This window comes from Anopheles arabiensis, chromosome 3 (assembly GCF_016920715.1).
Source record: "Anopheles arabiensis isolate DONGOLA chromosome 3, AaraD3, whole genome shotgun sequence".
Classification (NCBI taxonomy): Eukaryota; Metazoa; Arthropoda; class Insecta; order Diptera; family Culicidae; genus Anopheles; species Anopheles arabiensis.
The window spans coordinates 3,623,931-3,642,160 of NC_053518.1; the positions used below are offsets into that span (position 1 = coordinate 3,623,931).

The window sequence follows — 18,230 nt, forward strand, 5'->3', positions numbered from 1 at the left end:
GGTATGAGCAGAGCCGGGGAGGCACAAATAACAATAACAATAAGCTGGCGAGCGAGCCCTTTGGGGCCATAGAGGCGGAGTAATTTCGGAGTCCAGCCTGATACCTGGGACACACACACACACACACAAACTCCACCTCACGTGGACGGGGCACGTATTCGATTGGCTTAAGTGCGGCCGTCGTCTTCGTCGCCGTTCTGCAGGAATGTTTTGGGCCGAATTTCGATTCGGTTTAATGCGGCGCGTTTCATACTGCGCACTGCGTTGTTAATTCGTCGTTGAGGTGGTGTACTTTTGTACCATCCCGAACGCGTTGTACGTAAACGTACCTTCGATAAAGCAGTAAAGTATGGGCTGTATTAACAACTTAATCAGCAATCAGCCAGCGTACGATGGTTGGTACAGGCAGAAGCAACGAAAAGTCGTGGAATTCAAAATGGTGCTTATTCGAATGGAGCTTGGATGAGAATGAAACTACTATTTTCATACAAATATGTATGTTTTTGCAATGATTTTAATAGAACGAGAATCTTTAGTTGAATTTCCGCTTAAGAAGACCTTAAGATGATCATGAAGGCTTTAAATGAAAACTATAATGACAGAGTCAACCTCTTATTACATTTAATGGTAAACTGGTCGTATTATGGCCAAGTCTCTTTAATACTTCATTCTTTGATCTGACTATTCCATATTAAATTTATTTACCAACTTAAAAATCATATGCACGAGGAAACAGCATGTAAAAAGTAAAAAGCATATCACAGATAGATTTTCATGACGTGTACAAATAATATACTAAACTCGATACTATCAAACCAACAGAGCAGCATAACATTTGACTTTCTTCACGAGGTACACTCTAAACACTAAATAAAACTTTGTCATTCATTCATCGTTATCCTAGGTCAACTAATAATCATTACATATCCGAAATAGGAAAAGAAAGATAAACTGGAAAGGATTTTTGCTGCATGAGAACATTAGTCTGTGTCAAAATAATACCTTCTTCTTAATGTATTGACCTACGCGATGCTCCAAGTCGAAAACAGATTCCTCCCGAAGATTAGAAGCGAATAACGTCTGGCTTTCACAGAACCAGGAGGTGTCTAACATAAATCCCTTTATATAAGTTTGTTTAATTTGCTTCTTTATGTTATTGTTACAAAAAATAAGCATTTCTCGAGAAATACGACTAATTTCATTATTGGTGTCGATCGTTACTCCATCCTGTAACGGTTACCCGTACCGTACCGATTATTGCAGTTTAAATCTACCAGTAATGTCAGATGGTTTATACCAGCGCGGTCCAACCTCCCGATCCCGGCACGATTTTCCCCGAAGTTTGACAGCTCTCGCAGCGAGAGGAACACAAGCATTTCTGTACATCTTTCTCGTTTCAGGTAAATTGATAATAATTATTTATCAATGAATATTTAGAGTTAGCTAAACTCCCCCACTCCCTTAATCCCTTCCGACGGACGCACTGTACGCGGTACGTGCATCGGATTATCCCGCCCTATCACTGCCTCGGTACTGCGGTACAGACCGACACAGAAGTTGTTCCGCGTACACTTTCATCGCCAAGGTCGCCGCGGTCGGTCAGAAAGTGAAGGAGTAAAAAATCTCGTCCTTCCAGCATATTCCATACAAAGCTGTGTGTGCGTGCGTGAACAGATATTTGGCAAAATTGCAACCGCGCGGCGCCTCTATTGGCAGTGGAAATATTAACCTTTTTCGTCCTTTACTTCGACAGTGACTGGGGGCCGGACGCAACATCCACACACACTCACACACGTCACACACGTAGTTCAGTCGTCGTGCAGAGCTTGAAGCGATTGGACCACTGCCGTTAAAATGTTACGAACAATCATCGTACGAAACGAGAATCTCCTGCTGCAAGGATCGGTCCGCAAAATACTGAAAGGAACTGCCGTCCGCTCGCTCAGCAGTGAGTGCGCCAAACGATCAGCCGCCGGCCACCGCAGGTAGGTTCCGTCCGCCGAACTGCTGCCGCTGTTGGTTATGTAATCTCCGGAAAACGAGATAAATCGGTGAATTTGTCGGTGGTTTGCACACTGCTCCCGTCTGGAAGCAACCGGTGAAATAATGGCACGTGCCATTGCGTGTCCGCCTGCCCTCCGGGAAGGACAAATGACTGTTTGGAGTGCGGTGGAAGTGTGGCCTTGGTTTTGATATACGATATGTTGTGTAATCTAAGCAACCCACTCACCACTCACTGTCTAGGCGCCAGCGGGTGGGAGGGAGGGAGGCCGTGCTTGCAAAACGTCATCATGTGCATGTGCGTGTGATTGTGTGACGATGTTTACCGAAAGATAATTGATGCAATCAGCTGCAATTGCACAACAAATGCAGCTTTACTGATTTTTGCGAACGTTTCGTTTGTCTATTCTGCTGTTTTAGAAGCTCGCACAACAACTTATCGAACGGTCGCAGCAGCCTGAAGGAGGTGACATGGAGAACGAACTTTGTCCGCGGATATTGCAGCGGCTTTCCGGCCCACTCGAAGGTCCTGCTGCCGGCCCTGTCGCCCACGATGGAGCTCGGAACTATCGTCAGCTGGGAGAAGAAGGAGGGCGACAAGCTGAATGAAGGTTTGTTTATGTTTACTTGGTGTAGTAAACGAATGCAGCTTTGCATACGAATACGGCGTGCCGTGCTTCGCGTAGTTTGCAATATTCCCTATGACCTTGCTGACATTCAGCCAGCATGGTTGTGCATCGGACGCGCTCGGTCGACCCGACCTTATCGCATGATCCGACTGATCCACTCGAATGCTTGCCAAGCTATCAGCGAAGAGGGGCGAAGAAGTGATGATGATGTTTGTGCAATGATCTGACGCTTTTCCCTTCCCCGTAGGTGATTTGCTGGCGGAAATCGAAACCGACAAAGCAACCATGGGATTCGAGACGCCCGAGGAAGGCTACCTGGCGAAGATCCTGGTCCCGGCCGGCCAGAAGGATGTCCCCATCGGCAAGCTGGTGTGCATTATCGTTGAAAATGAGGCCGACGTGGCAGCGTTCAAGGATTACAAGGATACGGGAGGTGCGGCTAAACCGGCTGCTGCGGCTGCTCCCGCACCACCACCACCGGCCGCCGCCCCACCAACACCAACGCCACCGCCAGTCGCTGCCGCACCCCCACCGCCACCAATGGCGGCCGCCCCTCAACCCATGACTGCGGTGGAGCAGCGTGGACCCCGTGTCTATGCCAGCCCGATGGCGAAGAAGCTTGCCGAGCAGCAGCGTTTGCGATTGGAAGGTACGACGGTGTTCCGGCACATTAACCAGCTTTGGTACAAACACAGCAGCAAACACGTCATGACTAACGCCGCATGCATTCCGTTCGTTTTATTTCTTTTTTTCTCGTCATACTTCCCTCCCCCACCGCGAAAAAGGCAAAGGATCCGGCTTGTTTGGTTCACTAACGTCTAAGGATCTTGCAGGTATGCAAGCGGCCGGTGCTGCCCCATCGGCCGGCGGTGCGCCTGCTACCGCCGCTTCCATCCCTGCCGGTGCGGCGTACGTCGACCTGCCGGTATCGAACATCCGTGGTGTGATTGCGAAGCGATTGCTCGAGTCGAAGACCACCATCCCGCACTACTACCTGACGGTGGACGTCAACATGGATCAGGTGACGAAGCTGCGGGCCCGCTTCAACAAGCAGCTCGAGAAGGAGGGCGTCAAGCTGTCGATCAACGATTTCGTCATCAAGGCGGCGGCAATGGCCTGCAAAAAGGTGCCGGAAGCGAACTCCGCCTGGATGGATACGGTGATCCGTCAGTTCGACGCGGTCGATGTGTCGGTGGCCGTGTCGACCGACCGGGGACTGATTACGCCGATTGTGTTCTCGGCCGACCGGAAGGGCATTGCCGACATCAGCAAGGATGTGAAGAATCTGGCGGCGAAGGCGCGCGACGGCAAGCTGCAGCCGCAGGAGTTCCAGGGCGGCACGTTCAGCGTGTCGAACCTGGGCATGTTCGGGGTGACCCATTTCTGCGCCATCATCAATCCGCCCCAGTCGTGCATTCTGGCCGTCGGTGGCACCCAGAAACGTCTCGTACCTGACAAGGACTCAGAGAAGGGGTAATGTTGTAATGCAAATGCAGATGCAAAGGGGAAAGGTTGTGACTGATTAAGCTTTTCTTTATCACTCGGAACAGCTTCAAGGAAAGTGACTATGTGTCGGTAACGCTCAGCTGTGACCATCGTACGGTTGATGGTGCTGTCGGTGCCCGCTGGTTGCAGTACTTCCGCCAGTTCCTGGAAGACCCCAACTCGATGTTGCTGTAAAGTGTTGTAAAAAGTGTTCTTCGACGGTAAGTTTTGCTGTAATTTGTGGGCATTCCCGTGTCCCGTGTGATCATTACTATTCTTCTTGTACTTGTAGGCCCTCTATTTGCCTTGTGGCAGCAAAATTAAAGAAAAAACGAAACGAATGTCCATCTTCCATCAGGGGGTGCTACCAGAGCGAAACACACACACAAGTAAGGAGGATGATACATGAAAGAGTGGATATAGAAAAAACATACTACTAGTAGTGGCCAGAGCCAGTGGCCAAAGGTAAGGAAAAGTATTGATGCTTTAGTTGCATAATTACTGCACTCATTCGTCCCAGGATGTGTCGCGTCCTATATCGAACGCTACGCAACGCAACGCAACAAACAAAGAAAAGAGAAGGTCATCGGACCACCAGTGAAGATGATGATGGACTGATTTCCCTCCCTAGCAACGGATTTCCCCCTACATCGCATACTTATGTACCAAATAGTTAATAGTTCCATACCGAGATTGACGAGCAATACACGAGCAACGCAGGACACTTTTAGCTGCAAATGCTGCCGAAAGTAACCAATTACCTGTTCATAGTGTAGGCCATAGAGAGACAGAGAGAATGAAGGAGACGTTATACCGTTGTACAATAGGAACAGAGGGCCGTACCGCTCATATATTATATATGCTTATTGAATAGTAGTCACACATACACAGGGAGGGGAAACATTGCACTGAAAGAAGGAAACAACCCGTACAACAACAGCATCACAATTAAAATACGAGATCTGCTCATATGTTTGTTGCGCATCCCCGAGTGTGAGTGTGTGGCAGACCGGGAAGCCAATGAAAAGCGAACAAAATCATCACCACCACCCTTCCTTCCTTATCGGCTACTCTTTCTTCAATTCGGCAATGAAATCGGCCACGAGCGTGACTGTCGCGACGCGCAGCCGCTTGTTGGAATTGGAATTGGTACGAAAAAGTCATGCAAACATCTTCCTCTATCAAACAGCGCTCCTAAAGCCACCAACACATCGGTCGAGTCTTGGAGGTTGAAAGACCGCGGATGAGCCACAGATAGAGCGAACAGAAGAAAAGACACAAAGACATCAAACGTAAACAAAACAAAAAATACTAACGAGGGGACAAATTTAGACGACACTTGATAATGATAATTGATGTTTTGCTTGTTGAACAAGATCTTTATTGTATAGTTTTGTTTTATTGCGCTACTATTATTTTTAACATCGAGGAATAAATCAAATTTATTTATTGGTTACCGTTGGTTCACCGAAGGCACTTAATTGTAACAGCCCCAAAGCGCTCATTTGAATGTGTCGTTCGTTTTCGTCGTCGTCCCAGTGTGTTGTGTTGTTCGCCGAGACAATAAAGCACACACCACACGCACCAGGCAGTTGGTATTTGAATCTTGAGCAAAACAATTATTGTGATCGTACAGAATCGAAAATTTTAGTTTAAAACAAAGCACCACCACCAGTCAGTCAACCAGGCGTATGAAATATGTACTAGAAAATGCAAGATACAGGATACAAATACAACAACCTATCGGAGCTTACTTCGGAATTGTATCTCTTTTGCGGCAAAGGAACCTTATTCCAATCAGAAACTCAACGCAAAGAAAACAGATCAATGTGTGAACCAGGTGGAAGAATAACAATCGGCGTTTTTGCAACCCCATTTCCCCGTCTCGCTTAGCGAGATGTGGCTTATTTAATGTGGATAGTTTGTACAGTTTCAGCATTTACGTGTTTGAGCAACTCGACCACGATCGCACGTTCAATCGATCACGTCAAAGTCCATCTCGCAGCAGCCGCGCACGTTCAGCGTGTCCAGATTGGTGCCAGGGATGTGGAACAGCATCCGTACGCGATACGTGCCCTTGCCCATCGCGATGTACTGCTCCAGGTACTTGATCTTCAGCACCGCAGCATCGAGATTGTAACGACCCTGTCGATGAAACAGAGAGAGATTGTAATGACCTTCCAAAACAGCTACTCTGTAACTAAATTAAAAACTTACCGTCATCCTGCCACACCGATCACCGTTGGTCATCGAGCTGGCAATGAAGAACCAGGGCCCACTGTCGTCGGAATGGAACCGATCGCAGTGCATCGGCTCAATGTACTCCTTCGGATTGTCGAGACAAATTTTCGCCGTCTGCTGTTCACACTGGTAGGTCGTGATGATCAGTTCCCACTCGACGTCGTCGGACGATTCCCGCACCTCGTACTCCGCGTGCAGCGTGTCGCAAACGCCCTCGGAATCACGATCAAAGCGTACCGTTTCCAGCGAGATGGGCATTTCGTTGTACGCAAGCTTCACGTCTTGGCAGTTGGAAAACATGGTCATGTTGACACGCTGCAGGTTGGCGGTGAAGTTAAGCAAACGTTTACACTCTCCACACTGATACTGCTGTTCGCGCTACTTACCAATCCATGAGAAAGTTCAAAGGTACCACAAATGATAAGCACATACAGCAAGGTGCACCTTTTGATAGCCATTTTTCAAAGAAGGAAGTGAATTTACCCTCCAGCTTCGTGGTGAGTAGTGAAATTGAGCTTCACTGCAGTTGTGCCGATCACTTTATAGTTATCAGAAGGTATCGGAAGGGCTTGGTTTTCGTTTCAACAGCCGCTCCTCGGATATAGTCATTATTATGACGGTGCAAAATTTGCGTAAACGCTATGGCATACTGCATTTGCGTAGAGCTGTAATTTATGCGTAGACTATCGAATTAGGCGCACGTGCTCGCACTGTTGAAACGGGACGGAGCAGTTTCGGTTACATTGATTAATATATTAACCAATAATTGATGAGTGTCTGTATGGTTTGCCAGGCACGTTTTTTCGAAACATTCGTTCGAGATATATCGGTCAGTTGTAAGTTGCGATCATAGCGATCAGTGACCGCCTCCAAGAAGGTGGATATGGAGATCCTATAAACACGTTGATCTTGTAATACCTAATTCCGAATTCAGTTATTTTCGATCGAATTCCACCAACATAGCCAACAAAACATGTTTTCAGTCCAAAAAAAAGCGTTGTGTAGATTTTGAATTTTCCACCGCCTTGTACAATTGGCTCAGTATTTTCACTGGGAAGTATCGCCGTGGCTGGAAAACATTCAACTGGTTGCGACTAGAATCATTTAGACACAGAAAATGTGTCGTATGCGCTTAAATGACTTGCAATTATTCATTTTATTTATTTTTGCCTTAAAATAGCACAGGATTAACTATTTCTTTTATTTCTACTCATTCGCATTCCAATTTCCTTCACAAACTACGCGCAGTGTATTGATCGCAACTGTCAACGCAACATGACAACGCACCTGACAGCGAAACATACACGTACCCGCTTCGTTGTCGTACAACTTGTCAAACTTTTGTCAAAATTTCTAAATCTAGCAATTTAGAAACGAAAAAGAAAAGAAAAAGCAAAGTGATTTCTATTCCATTGTGTAGAATTTTACATTGCACTCGGTTTGTTTGGCGTAAAGAAGGTTGTCTTCTGCGCACCGACGACTCTTGCTTCACTTCGGTGCCAGTTTTCTACACTGCCCACACGCCAGTCGGTCGGACGGATTAGCCAACGGGGGCGACTCTTCGGTAGGCAGTCGTCGTAGGAGAGGAGTGCAATCGCAGCGATTACTCGACTTGCTCGATTCGGTGCGACACCAAAACCGATTCCGCACGGTGGTTCCTGTCCGTTGCCACGGTTCGCATTGATTTGTGATCGACTCCTGTCCCATTATCCTTGCCACATTACGTAAGGAGAAGTGGTGCGAAGACACAGCCTGCGGAGGGGGAAAAGGTAACGAGGCCACCGTTGATAACACTGCTGCACACCCGCAAGAAGAGGAGTAGAAAGAGGCCGCTGGTGAGGAAGTACACTCCCGAGTCGGTTGGATGTTTGTTTGATAAAAAAGTGGTGGCAAATATTGCTCCAACCCGTCAATCCGCCCTTCTGTTGGCCAGAAGAGAGCAGCGCAAGTGTGGAGTGGCAGTGGAGTGGTAGTTCCACCGTACGCAGCTTGTTAGCACAGGTGATCACACATCACAGACGGCCATCCATCAACGAAGCGGAAACGATTGGCGTTCGGGCGAAACGGCTGTGGCACGACCACCGAACGACGGCACGAGCGCACCAGCACCACCAGCATGGATAACGATGGGCTGTCGAACGAGCAGACGGAAAAGGTGCTCCAGTTCCAGGACATTACCGGGCTGGACGATATGAACGTGTGCCGCGACATACTGATCCGCCACCAGTGGGACCTGGAGATCGCCTTTCAGGAGCATTTAAACATACGCGAGGGGCGCCCGTCGGCGTACGCCACCGAGTCCCGGGCGCCCGCCGTCATTAACGATCGCTTCCTGCAGCACGTGTTCTCCAGCGCCCGGACCAGCCCGTCGCGCGAGCCGGGCGGAATCGCGGGCGTGATCGGGTACATGTTTAACTACATGGTTAACTTTTGGTGCAGCGCGTTCTCGTCGCTGCTGTCGTCGATCCTGGGGCTGTTCCGCGACCAGGAAAGCATTCCGGCCGATCCGCTCGGCGACGTGCTGAAGTTCATTCAAACGTACAATGAAAAGTACCCGGAGCATCCGGTGTTTTACCAGGGCACGTACTCGCAGGCACTGAACGATGCGAAGAACGAGCTGCGCTTCCTGCTAGTCTATCTGCATTCCGAGGCGACGTCCGAGGCGGTCGCGTTCTGTCGCGGCGCCCTGTCCGACCCGCTGGTGATCGAGTACGTCAATCGGCGGATGCTGTTCTGGGGCTGCGATATGGCCTCGCACGAGGGCAAGCGGGTGGCGACCACGGTCAGTGTCCGTACGCACCCGACCCTGCTCATCATCGGCATGCGGGCGAACAAGATGATCATTATGGGCCGGCTGGAAGGTGACTGTTCGGCGGAGGAGCTGATCCGCCGGATGGACACGGTGGTGAACGATAACGAGGTGTGGCTCAATCAGGCCCGCCAGGATCGGCTCGAGCGCGATCTGACGCAAACGTTGCGCCAGCAGCAGGACGAAGCGTACCAGCGCTCGCTGCAGGCCGACCAGGAGAAGCAGCGCCGGAAGCAGCAGGAGCGGGAGGAGGCGATGCGCATCCAGGCCGCGATCGAGGCGGAACAGGCGGCCGAGCAGCAGCGCAAGGAGGACATCGAACGGTTAAAGCTCGATCTGGCCCAGCTAGTGCCTTCGGAACCGGAAGCCGGTGCGCCCGACACGATCAGCATAGTGTTCAAGCTGCCGAGCGGGCTGCGGTTAGAGAGAAGGTTTAGAAGCACCGACACAATGAGGGTAAGAACGCGCCGGGTGCACCAGCCAGCGTGAACCGCGCCTAATCATGCTTCGATCATGCTTCTTTTGCAGGATATTTACCACTTTATTTTCTGCCACCCGGATGCGCCCGACTCGTTCGAAATCACCACCAACTTCCCGAAGCGCGTGATCGAGTGTTCGGGCGACGAGCCGGGACAGACGCTGCTGCTGTCGGGGCTGAAGAACCGCGAGGTACTGTTCGTCGCCGATCTGGAGGCGTAGTGTGATAAAGAATGGATTGTCGGAACACCATCACGACCACCACCACGACCACCACCGGCACCAGCAGAAGCAAACACTGCGCGATGTTAACACCGATTTGCTTTTTGAACCGTTAATGCTACTCGCGCACTGCCAGCTGCCAACTGGCGGACAGGAGGAAGATTTGAAGGGGGGGTTCAACTCGCGATGGTCGTGGGGATGGCGCAACGGATGAACCCGCAGCTACAACATATATACCTTGTAGTAGACGGCCACCGTGAGTGCGATTCCTTTTTCTCGTTCTTTTCGAAGGCAAACGGTGCAGGAGGAGAGCAAGCGCAAGACAAATCGGAGAAAAAAGGCGTTTAATTTTTAAGAAGATCCGTTTTCTAAGCTTGAAGCGCAACAACTTGTGTGTGTGTGTGTTAGTGTGTTTGTGTGGAGAAAGCACGAGACTTGGTGGCCAACGCGGACGCCGCGCGGTGACAGAGAGAAAGAGAAAAGGGGAACGTTTACAATACCAAATGGTAGTAATTGTGAATACTTATTTGTTGCTTACGTGAAACTCTTAACACTGTACATTCAGCTAGAATACAGAAGCATAAATAGTCTCTATCGAATGTTTTTTTTACAGTTCGCTGTATGGGTTCTTTCGTTTGAAGATCGCCCTCTATGGCGTACGGCTTGGCTGTATAGAGAACTGAATACGCGTGAATAAAATCGATTTATTTCCTTTTATTTTGAACCATAAAATACACAATGGCGTTTAGGGCACTGTCTGGTTTACGCCACAATTTGTTCGCAATACATACGCAAGAACGATGTAAATAAGATATCACTTATAATAATTTAAAAAAAAAAACGGAGGAAGCTATGAAGTAAGGTTAGAGTAATAAAAGTATAGAAAACCATTACGTTAGGACCATTTAACCTTACGCTGGAACTATCCAATACTTCTGCCGCATGGCCACGTCACTGTAAATTAGACCGTAAATATGGTTTCGCTGCATTAATACTACACACTGGCAGTTGTATAGGGTTTTCGCTGGCCGTCCGACCGTCCTAATCCTCAGTCTTAAATGCACCGTCTTCCGGGAGTCTCGCTGGAGACGGCCACAGTCCTATATCAGCACGTCGTTGGTGCTGTTAATGTTGATCGGAGGTAGATAGATCGAGCGTATCTGGGCCCGCAGCCGCGCAATGTCCACCTCCTCCCGCTCGAACTCGCGGATGATCTGCTCGAACTGCACCAGCCCCTCCCGGTTGCCCGGGAAGCCGTAGTCCTTGATGACCTCGATCTGGATCTGCATCACCAGCGGGAAGACGTTCTGCATCATCTTGATCATCTCCTTGCCCGAGTTGGACTTGGCTTCGGCGAGCTTTTTCGAGTTATCCGGCTGGTTGACCGTTTTGAGGATGTCCACCAGTATGGTTTTGCCCGTTTCGGCGTTAAAATTCGATAGATACGACATGGCGTGGTGAACGGGCGACTGCTGCGATGGAATTGTTTTTATTGTCCACTGCACAAAGAAATAAACAATCTTGCTTTTTCTCGGCGTGGCTGTATTGGTGTGTTGAAGCGTAGCTGTCAAATCATTGGATGTGCCAGTGCTGCCAGACAGCAAGTTTATCAGTTGATTTTTGAATTATTTTGATGGATATTTTTATGAAGCTTTTAATTTACGATAGAAATAGAGAAAACATTTATTGTAAATCACCTCCAAGGGAACACAATCACAAATTCTCCCAACTGCATTTGAAACACGAACAACTTATCCAACACTGGCAACACTGCAGCACACTTGTCAGCTGATTGCAAAACATTGCGAACTGCTCGCCGTACCGATCGATTGCGCAAAGATGAAACGCGACCCGTTACCGTTATTGTGAGTTTTTCGACCTTTTAATTTACGGCTTTCGCTTCAGCACAAACTTCGCCCACACCACGCGCGCACGATGTTGCTGTCGTCGAGTTCCACACGGGTTGCGGCACGGATGGGCGTCAAGATGCTTGCACGCGGCATTGGCCAAACGGCCCACTACCACGGGCCGCTACTCCAACTGTGCTGCCCTAGCAGTAGCAGCGCGGGTTTTACCGCACCGACGAGCCTGTTTTCAGCCACCAACACCACCACCACCACTACCAGCACGGTACGGGGCACCCAGGAAAGGTGGATGCAGCGGTTCGAGTCGGAAAGCATTCCCGAGCCGGAAACGTCCATCGTCAACATCATTGCACACGTGCTCGACCTGTCCGGGCCGGGCGAGGTGGGCAACCATCAAAACTCGGCACTGAACGAAGCGCAGATGGCAAAAATCGAACAGCTCTGCCAGTGCCGGCTGGCCCGCATGCCCATCCAGTACATCGTGCGCGAGTGGGACTTTCGCGATCTGACGCTGAAGATGGTGCCGCCGGTGTTTATACCGCGCCCGGAAACGGAGGAGCTTGTCGAGCTGATACTGCAGCAGATGGACACGCAGCGAGAAACGCTTTTTCTGGAGATCGGATGTGGTACGGGCGCAATAAGTCTTTCACTCTTGAAGCACGCCCCCAAGGTGAGATGAATGGTGTTATTTTGTTGCCAGCCAGGCCTTTAATTTCCTCTTCTTTGCACACAGTCCTCTGCAATCGCGATCGACCAGAGCCGGTATGCGTGTGAGTTGACGCGCGAGAACGCCGAAACGGTGGGCCTGCACGAGCGGTTGCGTATATTCAAGCACAAAGTGGTGGACGATCTGCCGGCGGAGCTGGGCGGGCAGCAGTTCGACATGATCGTTAGCAACCCGCCGTACGTGCCGTCGGTGCTCATTCCCACGCTCGATCCGGAGGTGAAGATCTACGAGGATCTGCGCGCGCTGGACGGCGGGAACGATGGTTTGACTGTGATAAAGGCCATCCTGCGGATAGCGGGCCGACATCTGGCCAAGGATGGCGTTCTGTGGCTGGAGGTGGACAGCACACATCCACCGATAATAGAGGAGTTTCTCTCGAAGCACGGTGAACTGATGGGATTACGGTTTTTGGCATCGTATAAGGATCTGTTTCAGAAGGATCGCTTCGTGGAAATTGCTAAGCTATAGACGGGCGGGCGAGACGGGCCCGAATAGTTGAGCATAAACAGGAACATAGTGCAGATAATTGAAGTGTCAACATGTCTGTTGAATTATACGTTTTCGAGTGGCATGGTATGGCATTGTTCTCTCTCTCTCTATATCTATCTATTTCTCTTTGGCAGCCTTACTCCTCTGGCTACACTCGAAAAAAGCTTTATTCTCGTATAGAAACGAATAACTTATTAGAGCAATCGGCCCTTGCAGTTCTTTTCGCCACAGCTGCAGGTTAGATGCTTTCCCTTGACGGAACCCACGTCATAGTTATAGTTCCACGTTAATTCCGTACCGGCTTTAATGTTACGCTCCGCAAAGAACGCTACCCAGGGGAACCGCAGATCGTGCGTATCGACAAACACGTTCTGGACGAAGAGATTAGGATCGCAGGAGTGCTGCGGTGTGGAAGGGAGGGGTGGGGCGGCGGAGATGGAAGGGCACAATGTAGCCAAAACATAAAAGAAAAAGACAGTTAAATCGTTTGCATCGTAGGAGGTAAAGGCAGCGCCGTTTCTACTCACGTTAAAGTACCGGCCAAGGTTACCCGATTTTTTCGCGTCCATCACGAAGATATGCTCATTTTCGCCGTATAGCTTGCGGAACAGCGACTCATCGTTCGGTCCGCCGGACGCGTCCATGTCCATCTCGGGATTCGGTATCAGATTGACGCACTCTTGCTCTGTGTAGGTAAAGCCAAAGGCAAAATGAGTGTAGAAACAAAATATGCCTTTCGTGCAAAGCAATAATATTACTCGTAACACATAAAGCTTGTTTCGCTTACCATCATTTACACCGTCGTTGGATGACTTTTTGCCAAACATGGCCGCATTCGGTCGCTCCGTAGTGCTGGCCTTTCGCAGCTGGGCCCGCGTCTTGACGACCGTTCCGCTCGGTTTGCTTTTCGTCGTGTACTCCTCGTCCGAGTCGTGCGTCGACGGGGATGTCCCATTCTCGATCGCATCCTCCGACGCGTCCGAATCGTTCGCATTGCCGGCCGGCGTTGAGTCCTCCCTGTCCGACTGGTACGCTTCCGCTTCGTAGTCCGCCTTGCTCTTTTCCACCGTTTCGATGAAGTCCAGATCGGCAAAGTACTCGTCGCCCGACTTGTCTTCGCTCATGTCGATGATGCGATTGCTCGTCTCTTCCGTCAGCAGATGGCCGGCGTAGATGCAGATGAAGCTACCCTTCGGCACATCGTTCAGGCAGCGGATGCCCCAGCCCTTGTTGTGCGTGTTGAACACTTGCAGCTTCGTCTGCAGCGAGTTCTGCACCACCCGGTTGAGACATTTGTCCTTTTTGCACTTGCACTGCACGTTGCACTCGTATATGCCGGTCGACAGATGGCTCATCAGCCGCTTGTAATGGTAGCCCACCGTGTTGATGTCCTGGTTCTTCTTCAAGCCGTACTTGGCGCCGGCCAGCGTCAGCTGCCAGCACTGGCATTTGCTCTTGTCCATGCAGTCATCTTCGCAGTCGCACCCGCACAGGAACTCTTTGTCCAGGTTCAGGTTGACGCCTTCGGTGGGGATGCGCTCGGTCGAGTACTCGCACGGCGGCGGCTGCTTGTTGTCGTAGTTGTTTACGCAGTGCACCGGCATCGGCTCGAGCCCGAACGACAGATCGGTGCATTCGAAGAAGACGTTTTCCGCTTTGAACGTTGCCAGCGCACGGATATCGGGATCGAAGTCAAAGTGCTCCACGTTCAGGGGGGAATCGGTCACCCGCAGATACTGGTGCAGCTCGGCCATATTGCGCAGCCGCCGGCCGCAGGGCGCTCGGTACAGCACGACGGACTTTTTCTGGCCCCGCGCGGCCGTTTTGTGCCGCTCCCAGCCAGTGATCAGCGGCCGGGCCAGCAGATTGTACGAGCGTAAGTTTTTGGCACCCTTGTACGGGCAGCTCGGGCCACAGTTGTGCGGTACAAACTTTCGCGGCCCACGATAGTTTTTGGTCGTGTAGTTCAGCGTTCTACCGTTCGACTGGTTCTGGTCGCAATCGATGTAGATGGTGTTCCGGTTCAGCGACACGGGGACATTATTATTGTTGTGGTTGTTGAGCATCCGGCTTGCCGTACTCTTGCGGGCCTTCGCTCGGTTCGGCGTGTCCGGTATTTCCATCTTGGGCGCTGGTTGGTGATTGACCGTCGCCGCCTTCTTCTCCGGCGGCTGCTCACTGTCGTCGTCCTCCAGCGTAATGTACTCGATCGATGGTTCGTTCCGCTTTTGGAACTTGGAGAACTTGTTGTTCGGTGCGTGGCCCGTGCTCACCTCGCGGTACAGCGGTGCCAGCCGGCTCGAGCCACGGTAAATCCACTCCTTCCTCTCCATGCCCGAGAAGTAAAGGCGCACCAGACTGCTGTCAGTTTCGAGCACAGTGCCCTGGAACCATTTATCGTCGATCTCGACCATCATTCGCTGGCCCCGGTGCGCTTGCACCATCGGGCGGACCGATCCGCTCTTCAGCATGTAGTTTCTAATGAACTCACGCGAGTGGGGATGCACATCGTCCCAGACGTGTTTGGACTGATCGCACACCACGCGCACATCCGTGAACGGCGAGTACTGCGGGTGGCCCGAATCCAACACAATGAGGTACCGGTACTTGTTGTAGCTGCTTAACGATTCCAGCACTGTGCCCGCATAAAACGTACGGTTCAGTCCGTCCTGGGTGGGGGAACTGGTTCGAGCGACTACGCGTGTTCCAAGCAGCAGCTTCACGTTGGGAGGCGTTGTGTATGCGAGATGCTTTGCCGTAATGACCGTAGGTTTCGGGTCGCCGGTTAGAAAACGCACCGTATACATCTATCGGAGAAAGAATGAGATAAAGAGCGATTTTAAGGAATGGAAGCGACGCGACTGAACTGCCTGACTGATTACGGGTTTCAATACTTACATCCGATTTTACCTCCAGCACCTTACATTCAGTCCAGCTGGCGAGCACGGTTGTTCTTACACCAAAGTACTGGCTGCCCACCTGAACCGGTTCCCGGTGTAGCGTTTCCGTTTTGCTCAACATGCTCCGGAAGCGTTCGTGGGCAATTTGTTCACTCGTTGCATCGTCCTCGATTATGAGCTCCGGCTTATCAATCTTGGTCGTGCGAACGCTGTAGATATTGTTTTGAATGTCTTGAAATGCCGATTTTAACGTTTTCATTTGTGCTTCGATGCGGTCCGAAGTTGCTGTGGAAACAAGCACACGTTAAATCTTTCATCCTAAGTTGTCATTTACAAAATGCCGTACCTTGATTTTGTTCAGCCTCATGCAGCAGGATCGAGTTTGACCATTTAATTTGGTCTAAGCACAACGAACCATACAACTTGTAGATGACATCGTCCAGATCGGATTCGACCAACGAGACCGCTTCGGCTGGCAGGGCCGGCTCTAGAGTGAACATTCATAAAACGTAAAACGGGATACATAATTCGCTATGAATGCTTACCATTTTTTCGCTCTATTACTGTATCCTCGTCTTCCTCATCGCTGCTATCCAACACCATAAGTATCTCCGCCACGTCCGGCTGGTTGTCGTGCAATAGCAAAGGTTGATGATTTACCAGCAATCCGGTCAGTGTCTACATGTGTTAAATAAATTAAACAAAACACATATTCTTCATAAAAATCCCAATTGAACTTGTTACCCCTTCAGGCACATCTTACCTCGTAGCGAGAAACCGCCTCTTCAAAGCAATCGTAACACAAGTGCTGCACTTGAATACTGTGAGGGACTTTGTACAAGCTCAGAGCAAACTCGGGAGCATCACAAAACTGTACGTTTTTCTTTTTGCACGCCGTATTGCAACATTTGGGTGCGCACGGTTTTTTGCTCTTCTTCGGCTGATCAGCGTTGCCATTGGTTACGACGGGTTCCTGCTGCTTGTTCTGCTTGTCTGCTTGTTCGTTTGCAGTTTCATCACCAGCTTGCTTGTTATTTGCATCCGTCATGGCAACTGACTGCGATTCATCTGAGGCTGGCGGTGCTGGCGGGTCAGCTGCTTGACTATCTGAAACTAAAAGTGTATACGGTTTTAGGATACAAACGTAGATATGGGGAAATTCTATGCTTTGGCGTTACTTTTCTCTTCATCCTCCTTTTGGACCACTTCCTGCATTTCTACATCTCCATCATTAATCGCATTTTCCGTTTCCAGGGGTGGTGCAGTGACATTAGATTCAGATTCTGGTTCTGGTGCTGTTTGTTCTTTTGTAGGTTCTGATCCTGGTTCTTTTTCTGTTTGCGTTTCTGGTTCTTTATCTGCTTGCGAATCTGTTTCTTTTTCTGCTTGTGATTCTGGTTCTTTTCCAGCTTGCGAGTCTGGATCTTTTTCCGCTTGCGATTCTGCAACTGGTTCAGGTTGTGACTTGGGTTCTGCAGTTGGCAAAGCTTCTTCCGGTGCATTCTCTTCAGGAGTCCCTTGTACGCTAGGCTCCTTCTCATCATCGTCAATGCATATTATTTCGGAATCTTTCGCATTTTCTACAACACTAGCATTATCAGGAGCTTTCGACGGGCTTGGCACATTTTCAGTGCTGGGAGATTCTGTAATAGTAACATACAAAACGTTTAGGAAGGGCAGGAAAACTCCAACAAGCAATAAAGTAAGGTTAAGAATAGTCATTCCGAGGAAGTGTTCTGCAAACCTTATTACCTTTAGTTGCTGGTTCCTTTTCGGGCTGTGATGTAGTCGCTTCCGACTCAGCATTGGTTTCCATCTCCTCGTCCGATTCGAGGGAAATTATGGCGGACGGATTGGTATCCTTGTCCATTTTTTCAGCTTAATCAATCGTGTGTTCAGAATGCTTCTTCGTTTGATCACAATTAATTCAAACAATTGAATGCATGCCAGGGTTGAGACACTTGACCGGGGTTATACAAATATTCTAGCAATGTTTCCGAAACTCAATAACAGCGACTCTTGCAAAATGCACAATGCAAATGATGCTTTTTCAGCGTGTACCAAACAACAGTCCCGGCCATACAGGCCAGTTCACAGTGCATTTCTCACCAACACACTGACATCTGCGTTTGACATTTGAGTGCAACACAAAACAGCTCGGTGTAAGCTATTCAGGTGCGTCTACACGTGAGAACTCTGCCGAACCGGTGTCGCAAATAGGTATCGAAATAAAAACAAACACAATTTTAGAAGAAACAGTAGAATTTTAAACAATAGTAATAAAGTAGTAAACGATGAAAATAACACTTGAGACAAGAATACATAAACAATCCTCGTGGAAAATCGACCCGAGGTTGCCACCGCCACGAAATCGCTGCAATAGTA

At 49.7% G+C, this 18,230-nt stretch overlaps 6 protein-coding genes across 10 annotated transcripts; 3 read left to right on the top strand and 3 right to left on the bottom strand.

The window, feature by feature from the left end:
- The first annotated feature begins 1,297 nt into the window (after positions 1-1,297).
- LOC120903558 (dihydrolipoyllysine-residue acetyltransferase component of pyruvate dehydrogenase complex, mitochondrial) lies at positions 1,298-5,868 on the top strand. 5 transcript variants are annotated; one of them, XM_040313066.1, is made up of 7 exons: positions 1,298-1,400; positions 1,754-1,985; positions 2,422-2,612; positions 2,878-3,279; positions 3,416-4,103; positions 4,181-4,336; positions 4,408-5,868. In XM_040313066.1, exons 2-6 carry the CDS (start codon positions 1,855-1,857, stop codon positions 4,308-4,310), a joined length of 1,542 nt encoding a protein of 513 aa, XP_040169000.1. In that variant the 5' UTR covers positions 1,298-1,400; positions 1,754-1,854; the 3' UTR covers positions 4,311-4,336; positions 4,408-5,868. The 5 variants fall into 5 exon arrangements, with proteins under 5 accessions (XP_040169000.1, XP_040169002.1, XP_040169003.1 ...); XM_040313068.1 differs by lacking the exon at positions 1,298-1,400 and adding an exon at positions 1,458-1,662 and having other exon boundaries at positions 4,181-4,338; positions 4,396-5,868; XM_040313069.1 differs by lacking the exon at positions 1,298-1,400 and adding an exon at positions 1,459-1,662 and having other exon boundaries at positions 3,464-4,103.
- Positions 5,869-5,976: 108 nt separating this feature from the next.
- Positions 5,977-6,900, bottom strand: LOC120903564. Its single transcript, XM_040313078.1, has 3 exons — positions 6,743-6,900; positions 6,333-6,671; positions 5,977-6,260 (listed from the first exon to the last, which is right to left on the bottom strand). Exons 1-3 carry the CDS (start codon positions 6,812-6,814, stop codon positions 6,090-6,092), a joined length of 582 nt encoding a protein of 193 aa, XP_040169012.1. The 5' UTR covers positions 6,815-6,900; the 3' UTR covers positions 5,977-6,089.
- A 92-nt stretch (positions 6,901-6,992) lies between these two features.
- LOC120903560 (FAS-associated factor 2) lies at positions 6,993-10,588 on the top strand. The gene is made up of 2 exons (XM_040313070.1): positions 6,993-9,621; positions 9,694-10,588. Exons 1-2 carry the CDS (start codon positions 8,473-8,475, stop codon positions 9,862-9,864), a joined length of 1,320 nt encoding a protein of 439 aa, XP_040169004.1. The 5' UTR covers positions 6,993-8,472; the 3' UTR covers positions 9,865-10,588.
- LOC120903565 (protein C10) lies at positions 10,559-11,604 on the bottom strand. The gene has a single exon (XM_040313079.1). It carries the CDS (start codon positions 11,313-11,315, stop codon positions 10,965-10,967), a length of 351 nt encoding a protein of 116 aa, XP_040169013.1. The 5' UTR covers positions 11,316-11,604; the 3' UTR covers positions 10,559-10,964.
- Positions 11,605-11,668: 64 nt separating this feature from the next.
- LOC120903561 (MTRF1L release factor glutamine methyltransferase) lies at positions 11,669-13,717 on the top strand. Its single transcript, XM_040313071.1, has 2 exons — positions 11,669-12,399; positions 12,463-13,717. The coding sequence occupies exons 1-2, from the start codon at positions 11,800-11,802 to the stop codon at positions 12,922-12,924; spliced, it is 1,062 nt and encodes a 353-aa protein (XP_040169005.1). The 5' UTR covers positions 11,669-11,799; the 3' UTR covers positions 12,925-13,717.
- LOC120903557 (histone-lysine N-methyltransferase eggless) lies at positions 13,066-18,000 on the bottom strand. The gene is made up of 9 exons (XM_040313064.1): positions 17,598-18,000; positions 17,024-17,488; positions 16,609-16,958; positions 16,391-16,523; positions 16,192-16,332; positions 15,844-16,130; positions 13,733-15,752; positions 13,473-13,630; positions 13,066-13,346 (listed from the first exon to the last, which is right to left on the bottom strand). The coding sequence occupies exons 1-9, from the start codon at positions 17,713-17,715 to the stop codon at positions 13,140-13,142; spliced, it is 3,879 nt and encodes a 1,292-aa protein (XP_040168998.1). The 5' UTR covers positions 17,716-18,000; the 3' UTR covers positions 13,066-13,139.
- Positions 18,001-18,230: the final 230 nt, after the last annotated feature.

Excerpts from the sequence above, each read along its gene's own strand:
- LOC120903558 (XM_040313066.1), top strand. The coding sequence starts at position 1,855 with ATGTTACGAACAATCATCGTACGAAACGAGAATCTCCTGCTGCAAGGA. Across the intron at positions 1,986-2,421 it reads TCAGCCGCCGGCCACCGCAG|AAGCTCGCACAACAACTTAT; the intron begins GTAGGTTCCGTC and ends CTGCTGTTTTAG. Across the intron at positions 3,280-3,415 it reads GCAGCGTTTGCGATTGGAAG|GCAAAGGATCCGGCTTGTTT; the intron begins GTACGACGGTGT and ends ACCGCGAAAAAG.
- LOC120903564 (XM_040313078.1), bottom strand. The coding sequence starts at position 6,814 with ATGGCTATCAAAAGGTGCACCTTGCTGTATGTGCTTATCATTTGTGGT. Across the intron at positions 6,672-6,742 it reads TTGAACTTTCTCATGGATTG|CGTGTCAACATGACCATGTT; the intron begins GTAAGTAGCGCG and ends GCCAACCTGCAG. Across the intron at positions 6,261-6,332 it reads ATCGGTGTGGCAGGATGACG|GGTCGTTACAATCTCGATGC; the intron begins GTAAGTTTTTAA and ends TTTCATCGACAG.
- LOC120903560 (XM_040313070.1), top strand. The coding sequence starts at position 8,473 with ATGGATAACGATGGGCTGTCGAACGAGCAGACGGAAAAGGTGCTCCAG. Across the intron at positions 9,622-9,693 it reads GAAGCACCGACACAATGAGG|GATATTTACCACTTTATTTT; the intron begins GTAAGAACGCGC and ends CTTCTTTTGCAG.
- LOC120903565 (XM_040313079.1), bottom strand. The coding sequence starts at position 11,315 with ATGTCGTATCTATCGAATTTTAACGCCGAAACGGGCAAAACCATACTG.
- LOC120903561 (XM_040313071.1), top strand. The coding sequence starts at position 11,800 with ATGTTGCTGTCGTCGAGTTCCACACGGGTTGCGGCACGGATGGGCGTC. Across the intron at positions 12,400-12,462 it reads TCTTGAAGCACGCCCCCAAG|TCCTCTGCAATCGCGATCGA; the intron begins GTGAGATGAATG and ends CTTTGCACACAG.
- LOC120903557 (XM_040313064.1), bottom strand. The coding sequence starts at position 17,715 with ATGGACAAGGATACCAATCCGTCCGCCATAATTTCCCTCGAATCGGAC. Across the intron at positions 17,489-17,597 it reads AAAGGAACCAGCAACTAAAG|AATCTCCCAGCACTGAAAAT; the intron begins GTAATAAGGTTT and ends TTACTATTACAG. Across the intron at positions 16,524-16,608 it reads AGGCGGTTTCTCGCTACGAG|ACACTGACCGGATTGCTGGT; the intron begins GTAAGATGTGCC and ends TAACACATGTAG.